The sequence below is a fragment of the Mus musculus genome, chromosome 18, assembly GCF_000001635.26.
Source record: "Mus musculus strain C57BL/6J chromosome 18, GRCm38.p6 C57BL/6J".
Lineage (NCBI taxonomy): Eukaryota > Metazoa > Chordata > Mammalia > Rodentia > Muridae > Mus > Mus musculus.
Window position 1 is genome coordinate 58,886,101 of NC_000084.6, and position 12,569 is coordinate 58,898,669.

The 12,569-nt window shown below is 40.0% G+C and overlaps 1 protein-coding gene across 9 annotated transcripts in view; it reads left to right on the forward strand.

Moving 5' to 3' along the window:
• Adamts19 (a disintegrin-like and metallopeptidase (reprolysin type) with thrombospondin type 1 motif, 19) overlaps nt 1–12,569 on the forward strand; it is a 217,691-nt gene that overhangs the window by 50,109 nt on the left and 155,013 nt on the right. For 7 of the 9 annotated variants that reach the window (XR_003952519.1, XR_003952520.1, XM_006525919.4 and 4 more), the window contains exon 3: nt 4,173–4,338. Coding sequence is in view for 5 of the 9 variants with exons in the window: in XM_006525919.4 (XP_006525982.1) it covers nt 4,173–4,338 (166 nt within the window). In the remaining 4 variants the exon portion in view is untranslated. Of the gene's footprint in view, nt 1–4,172; nt 4,339–12,569 lie in introns of those variants that run through there. The other 2 variants (XM_030250456.1, XM_030250457.1) reach the window with 1 other exon arrangement.

The window sequence follows — 12,569 nt, forward strand, 5'->3', positions numbered from 1 at the left end:
CGTAGGTAGATATATGTGTATGTATGTGCCTGTGTATGCATGCATGCATGCATGTGTGTGTGTGTGTATTTTAAAATAGGTGTGTATAGGCCACAGTTCCAACCAGGTATCTACCTCTATTGCTCTCTCCCCTGTTTTCTGAGGTAGGGTTTGAACCTAGGGCTCACAGATTCAACAAGGCAAGCTGGCCAGCCAACTCCCAGGATATACCTATCACACATCCTTCCCAGTGGGTTTCTCTAGAGTTGCATAGACAAGAGCTACAACCGCAGCCTTTTACATAGATGATGAGGAATCCAGTCCCAGGTGACTCCTGCTTGCAGGCCAAGAACAAACAATATGCCCAGCCCCTACTATTTTTTTTTAAGTAGGGTTTCTCAATGGTTTAGAACTGGCCAACTGGACAGGGCTGTGGGGCCAGTAAGTCCTCTAAGAATCTGCTTTTCTCTGCCTCCCCAGGGACACATCGTCAGACTAGAGTTTTTTAAGTGGGTTCTGCGGTTCAAAGCCAGCCACCAGCACTTGTGGGGCTAGCATTTTATTGAGTAATAGACTCGTTCCTCTGAACTTTGTAAATCATGAAATCAAATAATTGACAATCAGTAGACATTATAACAGAAATAAAGATAGGAACGACGTCAAGTCTTAAATTCATTATCTGATGTAATTGTACAGTATTTCAAAGTAATTTTGGAAAGGACAGAAGTGATGGCCACACAGCCACGTACTGTGCTGTTATTTCATACGTTCTTTGGTTTTCTTCTATGCTAGCACTAAAGGAAAGCCTGCTGAACACTGGAGCACTGTACAGAGAGGTTAATAGGGGTTGGTAGTTTTTCACAGCTTGTAAAACCACAGTGTAGATAAAGCAATTTATTTTGCTAGTAGAAAAAAAAATAATAAAAACCTCTCTCTGAGGACACAGAAAACCCGAGGTTTAATCTAAGCTGGTATTTTGAATGATACAGACAAAAGCTGTAACACTTGTGTGTTGTGGTATAGATTTCCAGGCTCTCATGGAAAGTCCTCAGTCTGACATTTGGTGTTAAATGTGCCTCAGAGGGAGCTAGGCCTGGCACACACTACTTAGGCTGTAGGTGTGCATTGAGCGGATGAGTCACCCTTAGAATTATTCTAACATTTTTTTCCCTTTTTAAAGTGCCCATTTTGTTTTTTAAAAAAATGTCTTTAGATATAGTTTTAATGCCCCAGGGAGTCTATATTATAGTTTTTTAATCCTTAGCCAAACAAAATTTAACAGAATATATATATATATATATATATATATATATATATATATACATATATATATATATTCCAAGCTATACTTAGTGTGCTGATAGAGGAACAAGAAATGTAATGTTTGGGCACTTATATTCGGCACATGTGTCATAATTATTGGAATAAAAATATCAGGGAGCAGGTATAGAGTATTTAATCAGTAGCAGATCCCAGGACAAGGACATTCCCTGTTTTTTCAAATACCCCTGTTACTGTGTGTATGTGTGTGTGTGTGTGTGTGTGTGTGTGTGTGTGTGTGTGCATGGGTGTGAATTCACAACAACTTTCTTACAACCCCATCGGTAGTAATAAGTCATGGCACTTCAAAATTGTAGAATCTATTCAAGGGGTCATTAGATTTTATATGATACTACGTGTAGCTTAATATTTTAGGACTCACTGCTATGAATTTAGCAGTTTAGAGTCTGTTGAGAGTGTCTTATATTATGAACTCAGAATTTAAGTGAACTTGGCATGTTTGCATGAGATGTGTAACATCATGACTCATTCATCGGTTGCAATGTCATTGCTGGCTGAAAAGTGTGAGTGAATCAGGATGCTACATGAACCTATGACCCGAGCATAGCACTTCCCTACTTCATCATGTGCGTCAGTTTCTAATTCAACACCACTGAGTCTCATTTTGTACAGATGGCCTATATCAATATGTATTAAGTTGTATATTTTTACTTTGTACTCTTTTTATCCTCAAAATGACCAAGGAAAAAATTTGAGTCCATGTAATTACTTTAAAATTCAAATGAAGATGTGTGTGTGTGTATGTATGTGTGTGTGTGGATGTATTTTTATATATACACATACATTCTAAAGGCTTATTAGATAAAACATTTACTCTTAGTGTTTTGAGGGTGGTCAATCTGGCTTGAGGAGAAAGGACAGAGAGAGGTGGCAGGATTGTATAATAATTCTTCAGAATTTTATTAATTGTCTGAATTAATAACAAGTCAAAACTTGTTAGGACTTTTATTTACTCTGAAGTATCTTGCAGTGGAGATTTGATAAAGAGTAAAACGAAGTAGTATACTCTTATCACTTCATGTTGCTTGATAGAACATTTAATGCCCTCTAATAACGAAGTAAAAATTGCATTTGAAGTTATTAGCTGCAAAAATGGAGAAAGTAGATACAGAGTTTTAGTCACTGAGTTAAGTATATTTGTTAACTAAATTATATGTAGTTGATCTCTTGCTATCTATTAGGGAAAAGGCCATGAATATTTTAAAACAACACGTATGTAGTATTTTAAAAAACATCCCATGGTCTTCTAAGGAAAATGCAGTTCGTTTTCAGAGGAAATGTAGATTTTACTAATCTCCTGTTTGGAAAGATTGCTCTTTCTGAAGAAATTATTATGCTACCTATATCTGTGCACCAAATTCAAATGCTCCATCCATTTCATGTGGTTATATGAGGCTGAATTAAAAACATTATATAAATATAATTGGGTTAAATAATTCATATTTCAGGAAAGTGATTTCTATAAAAATTGCCTGCTAAAATGTTAATATTATTAAATATATGTTATTTATAGGTTGGGTTTTAGATTTAAATAATAAATGTTGAAAAGGCCAACTTCTGACAGTTCTATGTGGAGTATTTTCCAGGTTATAATGCAGTTTATATGTCATTTTTTTCCACCTTATTTTTATTAGATATTTTTTATATTTACATTTCAAATGTTATCCTCTTTCCTATTTTCCCCTCTGAAAATCCCCTATCCCCTGCCCCCTCACCTTGCTCACCAACCCACTCCTGCTTCCTGGCATTCCCCTTTACTGAGGAGCCTTCACAGGACCAAGGTCCTCTCCTCCCATTGATGACTGACTAGGCCATCCTCTGCTACATATGCAGCTAGAGCCATGAGTCCCACCATGTGTTTTCTTTGATGGGTGGTTTTGTCCCAGGGAGCTCTTGGGGGGAAGGTACTGGTTAGTTCATATTGTTGTTCCTCTTTTGGGGCTGCAAACCCCTTCAGCTCCTTAGGTCCTTTCTCTAGCTCCTTCATTGGGAACCCTGTGCTCTGCCCACTTCTGTATTTGTCAGGCACTGGCAGAGCCTTTCAGGAGACAGCTATGTCAGGCTCCTATCAGCAAGCTCTTGTTGGCATCCGTAATAGAGTCTGGGTTTGGTGGTTGTTTATGGGCTTCTGCAGTTTATATTTCAAGAAGGGAACAAACACAACAAGTGCTGAGGCTTAGCCTCAACATAAAACAAAAATACAAACTGATCATTTGTATTGATCCCAACTATATTTTACAGTGTTTACGTTTACAGGCCCAATGAGATAAGTCAAAACTCTATGACATGAAATTTGTGCTTGAAGGTATCGTGCTAAAGTTCTGATTCATTCTGAAAAGTTTCTAAAGTGTTTTGTGCAGAGTTTAAAACATTTTCTATGTTAATTTCAATGCTGTGCCTCGTCATTGGCCTCAATATTTTACACGGATTGCTTCACTAAGTTGAGGTTGTCAAGAAGTTGGCCTGTGTGGTGCCTGCAATTAAAAACTGCCTTGCTGTCGCTGAACACGTTGTTCATGTTAGTGACCCCATGGGTCTCTCAAAGTCAGTCTTTAGCATTCCAGATTTTTTACTGTGCATCTGTTACTGGCGTTCTGCCTCCCACCCACACAGGCTCAGGCTAACTAAATGGAGTTTATGCTTAGTGCAGTAAGTGCATCAAGATGAAGTCATACTATGAGAAGGTGGCTGGCTTCCTAGTGGGGCTGCAAAAATAGCTTTGCAAAGAGTTCGTGTGCACATTCGTTAAAGAAAACAGAGTGTGGGTGTGGAATCTGAAAAGCAATTTCTCAATGGTATTTCTTACATCTCTCTCTCTTTTTTTGTCTGTGTGTGTGTGTTATGTGTTCCAGATGGGCTTTATACAGCTCAATGAGGACTTCCTATTCATTGAGCCATTCAATGATACAATGGCCATCATAGGTCACCCGCACCGTTTATACAGGCAGAAGAGGTCCACAGAGGAAAAAGTAACAGAGAACTCAGCTGTTCACCGCCATCACTGTGGTGTCATTTCAGGTAACTAATCCTGAGACAATTTAACTCTGTGTGAAGTAGGAAGTGAATTCTTAGAAACACTGTCTCCGCCTTTCCAAACCCACCTCTCCTGGTGTGCACTCACCCTTCCCTTTGTCTCTTGATTATTAAATTGGAATCCAATTTGCTTAATAGCAATTAGATATGATAGGTTTACTAGTTGGTGTTTTGATGTGGCACTGTATTTTAATATTAAAAGATGGAAATTCTAAAATTCTTCAAAGGCCAGCACAGGACCTCCTTTAGCAAGTTTTTGAACTGGGAAGTCTTTCTTATGTTTTGCATTGCACAGTAGAAATGACTGATAAGAATTCCAGACTTTTGAGTGAATACTGTGAACTCAAAGACTTACTTAATCCACCTCTGGGAGAGTATACACTTAATATCGGACTTTTAGAACTCATTAACATTCCAACCATCAACTTCCCATCATGTTTAATCTGTGGTGTCACAGGTATAATAATGTGGTTTTATTTGTTTGTTTACAATCCTGTGACCTTTAGGCAGAAATTTGTCATATTTGCAAGAATAGAAAGAAGACGGAATGGTACCATAGCCAACATCAGAATAAAATTGTCCCCTAAGACAGGTCTCTCAGACATTTGATGTGAGCATTTCAACAAGTAGTCCCTAAGTCGAGAAATGTTTTTTATTATAATGTGAGAAGATAGGAGCTTAAGGATTTTCAGTGTAATGAGTTTAAAATTAGACTTATAGGTTCGAATTTAATGTTAATGTAGTTAATGTACAGGATATAAATTCTAAAATCGACTGTGATACTTGAGGCAAGGTTTATGAAGTGTGAGAGTAAGTAATATTTGCAGAGACCACAGCTCTCTGGGGCGCTTATTCAGATTTAGGAGAAAATATGAAATACATTGTGTAGGAGGCTTGTTTTGTGAAAATTCATGTACTATATGAAAAGCTCTTCTATGGTTTGGGGAGATTATTATTGTCTGATTCAGTGTATCAGATAAGACCACGTTGTATAAGACTAAGCCTCTTCCCTATTTTAGGACGTGTTAATTCAAAAGGAGTGCAGAGCAAAAGCAAACGCATGTTATATCATTATGAACAAAAGAAAAACTCCTTTAGTATTGGAAACTAGAAACAACAGCAGTGGTAACTTTGAGATAGTCTCTTTAAAAAGCTTGCTCTGTATAAGTAATCCTGAGAATCTGCACCCTTTAACTTCTGCAGCCTAATGAGCTCCAGCCTTTAATTACTCAAATTAATGAAGGACACAGTGCAGGCTTTGTGTGCCATTGTTCACCGAGACACAGAGTCTAGAGCATCCTTGATTTTAATAGGTTAATAAAGCATAAACACATGATTCATATTTGGCAAACATTCTTCACAATGTTCCTGATATACATTACATAGTACATATAATATGCATAATATATTGACCTATTTGGATAAAACATTTGCATGCAAGGACAGAAAGCTGTCAGCAATCAGATGACTGGTTGGGTTTACCTATATTGGGGAGCTCTGTGCGTGGAAAGTATTTTGAAATTAGCTACATATGAAATGTATTTATTTTCTTTATATGTACTGTGTTCATTGCTGCATTTTACTTTGTACTTCAAACCTGCACATTAACACAATAACATGACTTAGGTTTGGGTAATGTTACAATATTCTTAACAAAATAGAATTTTAAGATTTATTTTAGCTTGGTCTCTGTGTTACTCCTTTCCCTCATGTAAATGTCATACATTGTCTTATTTAGGGTTTTACTGCTCTAAACAGACACCATGACCAAGGCAACTCTTATACAGACAACATTTAATTGGTGCTGGCTTACAGGTTCAGAGGTTCAGTCCATTATTGTCAAGGTAGTAGCAAGGTAGCATCCAGGCAGGCATGGTGCAGAAGGAGCTGAGAGGTCTACATCTTCATCTGAAGGCTGCTAGTGAAAGACTAATTCCAGGCAGCTAAGAGTACAGTCTTAAAGCCCATGCCCACAGTGGCACACATACTCCATCAAGGCTATACCTCCAAATAGTGCCACTTCCTGGGCCAAGCATATGCAAACAATAATATTCCATTTCCTGTTAGCAGCGTTCTTCAGTAGAGAGTCCACGGCTCTGGCATCACAAACATCTTGGAGTCTCAAAGGCAACTTCAATATTACAGCTTCTTGTTTCAATGGCTGGGATCCACACATGATCTTCTGGGCTCCTCCAAAGGGCTGGTGTTACTTCTCCAGCTCTGCTCTCTGTAGCACTCTAAGCTCAGGTTAATCCACTCCACTGCTGCTGCTGTTCTTGGTGATCATCCCATGGTACTGTTATCTCCAATACACTGGGGTCTTCTGCTGCAACTAGGCCTTATCAATAACCTCTCATAGGCTCTCTTCATGGTGCCAAGCCTCGGCTTCTTTGCATGACATCTTCAGTCCTGGGTCATCAACTAGAACTGAGGCTCTACCTTCACCAAGGACCTTCCATGGCTTCCCACAATGCCAAGCCTCAGCTGCTCTATATGACCCCTTCATACCTTCAAAAGCAATACCACCTGGGTGATTCTTAAACATTTTACCAAGTACAGCTGCCACGTGAGGTAAAACCTTGGCTATCTCTGAAACACAGCTTTTTTTGTGCTCTCAGAAAACACTTCCCAGAAGATTTCACCTCAGTGATTCTGGTCTCTTCTTAATCACCACTCATTTCTTAGCTCCAGCTAATCAGCATCGATTGTCCCAGTACTCCATTCTATTTTTCATTCTAAAGCCAGAGGTACATGGCTGAAGCTGCCGTGTTCTACTGCTTGCTGGGCTAGAACATGGCACCCCTTATTCTGTTACCAGCTCTCTGTTTCCAACTCCCTCTCTGCCTAAGCTTGTCTTTCCTAGAACTTACTCTGTAGATTGACCTTGAACTCAGAGCTCTGCATGCCTGTCTCATGGGATTAAAGGTGTGTACCACCATGCCTGGATCTAAATTTTTTCACCTGGAAGTTGCTCTGTCCCAGGCTGGCCTTGGGACAAGATCTACTTGGCTTTATCTCCTGGGATTAAAGGTGTGTACTGCTATGCCTGGATCTAAATGTAGCTGGGTAGGATCCTGCTTCAAAGTTCAATTCCTTAATTTGTTAACTCTTTGAATAGGACTCAGCTCCATTTTATTTCCTGGTGCCCATTTAATACTCAAACCATATATTTTGTGCTATGTGTGTTTAAAAATGCTCTTCATAAGACTTAACCAGAGAACAAGGTCTATGATGGGCATTTCTGAGACTTCCTTTGTCAATGCAATTAATCTGAGTCTCTTCACCTTAGCCTCAGGCAGACTCTTCAGACAAGGGCAAAATGTAGCCTCATTCTTCACCAAAATCCCACAAAAACAATCTCTAGGCCACATACTGAAATTCTCCACTGAAACCTCTTGGATCAGGTCTGCACAGTTCAAATTACTCTCAGGAATAAAGTCTTCCATATTCCTACAAGGATGGCCCACTAAGCCCCACTTAAGTGATACTACTGCTTTCCAAACCCAAAGTCCCCAAATCCACATTCCTCCAAACAAAAGCATGGTCAGGCCCATCACAGCAGTACCCCAGTCCCTGGGACCAACTTCTGTCTTAGTTAGGGTTTTATTGCTGTGATCAGACACTATGACCAAGGCAACTCTTTTAAGGACAACATTTAACTGGGGCTGGCTTCTAGGTTCAGAGATTCAGTCCATTATTGTCAAGGAAGGAGCAAGGCAGTATCCAGGCAGACATGGGAAAGTTCAACATCTTCATCTGAAGGCTGCTAGTGGAAGACTGGCTTCCAAGCAGGTAGGAGTAGGGCCTTAAAGCCCATGCCCACAGTAACACACCTACTCAAACAAGGCTACATCTCTTAATAGTGCCACTCTCTGGGCCAAGCATATACCAATCATCACATACATGGATTATGGATTATTTGTCTTGTGCTGATTATATTAATTATTTTTCACAACCACATTCCTACTATTCAGATGATATTTTGTGTTGTTATTATTATTATTTAGAATTCTACACAAACGTGTTGCAGTAAATCTCCAACTCCAATAAGCCCATGCAAAGAACACACAAATCAGTTATAATATTTGTAAACTGTTTGCTTAGATTGGGCAGATATACCACTACACTACTGTGTTCCCCAGCTATGAGAGACATCTTGCTACTTGTGCCTCCTCCAGGCCATGTGGTTCTGCTCCATCTTCCTTCTACCTCTTGTTCCTTCGTCTTCCTCTCACTCCTCCGTCTCTTCATCTCTGTCCCCTCCTTCCTTTTTTACCCTCTCTAAAACTCCAAGTCCCACCTTTTCCTTCCACGGCCCAATCACAGGCGCTAGCCTTTATTTGATCAGTTAAAATGGGGAGAAGATTCACCTGAAATCACCAGAGTAAGTGATCCACTCCACGTTGGGGCAGCCCCTCTTGAAGAAACAAAATTAACATAAAAAACAAGTGTGCTCTATTCATATAATTTCTATATGTCTCTCTCCCCTTTCTACTTTTCCCATATCCTCACCTAAACTTCATGACCTGTTCTTCTTTAGTATTTTTACGTACACATATGTGCACACACGCATGCACATGCTCGCATACACACATATATACTATGCACATATAAATAGAATATGCTGAATACATTTAGTGTTGCTCATATGTAAATGTGTTAAGACTGACCACTGGGATAGAATCAGTGGACTTATCCAAGGATAATACTGTTTCCTTTTCTTGGGGGCCATTAATTGCATGCATCTCTTCATCTAGGGGTAAGACTTTGTGAGATGTTTTGAGAAACATCCATGTTGTCACGTCAACTGCTATTGTCATTATGTAGGTCTTATTTGATATTTCATACTATTGAGGTTTAATTAATAGGTACAGTTTCCCTTATATACAAACACATATTCATGTATACATACACACATATGCATAGCATCCTGGTTCTCTGGCTCTTACAACCTTTCTTTTTCACTTGGTTTGTAGTGTATCCTCAGCCACAGGCATAGGGGTTGTGTTGTAGATATATCAATTCTTGCTAGGTATCACACAGTGAATTGATCTCTGCATTTTAACAAGTTGTGGCTTTTACAGTCGATGCATTAAGCTCTGTAATGCTTGTCCCCTGCTGCAAAATAGAGCCTCTTTTAATAAAAGATAAAAATTCTTCTTATCTGTGGTCATAAAGCTCATTAGAGTAGAGTTAGGAAGTGTCCTGGTTTTGGAAAGTGGCAACCTTCTCAAGATTCTCTGACTTATCTGTCATTGGTAGTTGGCCTGTATAGTATTAGCATAATTGTTTCTGTCTAAAAGAATTACAGGGATAGAAATGGAGAGGAGCCTGAGGAAAAGAAGGTCCAGTGACAGGCCCAAAGTGGGATCCAACTCAAGGGGAGGCCCCAAGGCCTGACACTATTGCTGAGGCTATGGAGTGCTTACAAAAAGGGACCTATCATGACTGCCCTCCAAAAGACCCAACAAGTAGCTGAAAGAGTCAGATGCAGATATTTGCACCCAACCAGTTTTCAGAAGCAGCTGACCCCTGTTGATGACTTTGGGAAGGCTGAAAGAACCTGAGGAGAAGGGTGATTCTGTAGAAGGGTCAGCAGACTTAATTAATCTGGACCCCTAAGATCTCTCAAACACTGAACCACCAAACAGACAGCATACACCAGTTGATATGAGGCCCCCAACACACATACAGTAGAGGACTTCCGGGACTGTGTTCATTCAGAGATGATGCACCTAATGCTCAAGAGGCTGGAGGCCCCAGGGAGTTTAGAGGTCAGGTGGGGTGGGAGGTGGGGACATCCATGTGGAGATGTGGTGGGGTGGGGAGAAGGTGTGGGATGTGGAATAGATGGAGGATGGATGGGGTGTGGAGAATGGAATATGGAGTGTAAGAAATGAATTACAAATACAATTAAATTAAAGAAGAAAAAGGGGTGGATTCTATCCTATTGAGTGTTCCTTATGTTCAGTTAGACAACTGTAGGTTACCCCTGAGAAGTAAATGTCACTGTTGTATCCTTGTGAATGTCTTGCTGAGCTGGTCATTGCTGTGGCTCATAGATGCCACAGCAGGGTTAGACTATTAATTTGACTTTGGCAGCTTGCATAAGTCAATAATAAGGACGTCTCCTTTGAAAGGAGAGTCAAAGATAGAACTGTAGCACACAGCTTCCTAACAGTGAAGGAGCCAGCACTGATGGAAAGAGTGACCCCTGGGTGATGAGTAGAAGAGAGGAATAGTCTAGCTACTCTGTTGACTCAATGTTACAAAGCTTTAGAATGCTACATGAAAATCAGTTGTTTTAGGATAAGTCAGAATTCTCGGTTCAGTGCAAAGAGAACTTGTTAAAAGATGAATTGACTATCATCTGGCCATGCTTACCTTTGATATTCAAAATCCCTAAAATTTCTCAGATCTCTGTATACACTGGTAATTCTTATATTTTGGCAGGTTTTATGTGAGGGAAACACTCTGTCCTCTTTGGGAGCTCTTTGCATGGTGATGGATACACACAGCCATGAGAGTGGAAGAAGTCATAGATATGAGAGTTTATAATGAATACTTCATAAGAGGCACCCTTTTGAGGGCAGTAAGGGATCATGCTAGTAGGTCCAGAGCGGCTCTAAGTTGCCATAGTAAATTATAGTGGTTCGAATGAGATAGAGTTTGTATCTCCAACTCCGTATATGGTTCAGAAGCTCTCAGAGAGCCAGGGCAAGATAGTAAGTCTGATCTGAGACGTCATCCAGTGTCCACAAATTCTCCGTCCCCTGCCCCTACTGCTTCCCGTGCTGTACCTCAGTGTTTTCCCCTGTAATGTGTACCTGAACTCACTACAGTTTGTCTGGATCATAGCTCAGTAGGCTGAGACTGAGAGAAGGAAGGACAAGTAATTTTGTTTTAATGATGTTCTACGAATCATAAATCCCAGTTCTCATATTCTGCCCTGGGACATTTAGCTGGATTGTCACAAGCTTGAGCATTAGGCTGAACAATGCTTCTGGTTGGAGAGTCACAAACCAGCCAAGAGATAGGAGTGGCAGTGTTGGTGGCATGAGAATGGATACCTAAACACAATTGTCTTTGCTATCCACCCTCCCTAAAACCAATAAAAGGGTAACCTGAAGCCAATGAAATGTGGCTGTTCCAAGCCACCTAGTGTCTTTTAGTTACTCTATGTTTCCACGTTCATCTCATGACTGTAGTGAAAGAATGCTTCACGGAACATGAAGTTTCTCATTTCCATTCAGGCCAACAGTGGTAAAATATGAGGACACACATAGCTTCTCAGGACATGTTTATTAGGGATTGACTCTGGCAAAAAATAAGTCACTTCATAAATAAGGTTGAAGGAATGTTCCCAGCTAATCCTTGCTGTAAGGCAGATTGGAGTCTCTAACTATAGGTATACTTTACACCACAGTTGGAGAAGCCACACAGTTAGTTTTGAAGTGTTCTAGACCAGAAAACACTGCTGTGCTCAATTTCTCTTCCTGGCTTTCCTTTGGAGCTTTGAGTCTCTGAGCTTTGGAATTCATTTCTAGAAAAGCTAAGATTGCATAAAATCGAACCTTGTCAACATACTCTGTTTCATGCATCCACTTTCTGTCTTGCCACTTTGCATTGCTTTCTTGGATGTTGCTATGTTCACCTCCAGAATATGAAGAGCCTTTGTCTCTGTTTTCATAATACTTGCATTAATTTATTCAAGTGTTTTTGATTTGATATTTGGATAAAACTCGTTTTGTTAAGTAGATATTTAAATATCTCCTATTACAAGGAAAACGAAAGAGTAATTATGCGGATAGCTGAAGGCACAGAGCTCTCAGTAGCTGTTGTCTTGCCATCTGTTTCCTCTTAGATCTCAGGGGTGTCTCGAGTGTCTAGAAGGTAATCATAGGAGGAGAGCTGGAGGTCAAGTGATCCCCAGTGTAAATGAATCGTGAAACCATCAAATGTGAGAGGTAGAATAGGTGTTTAGTGAGATGGAGCCAATCAACCTGAGTACGAAGGTTTGTTATAAACCAGTATGATGAATGGTAAAGATGAGAGCACACTCCTGAACCCCAGCAAGGTTAGAGACTCAAGGAGCACTGCCAGTTGAAACAGAAGGTTTTCTTCACATTTCCAGAGTCCACAACTTGTGGTAAAAAAAATATAAAACATGTTGGTCAACAAGGAACACACACTGTGTGAAGGAGACAACATTCTTT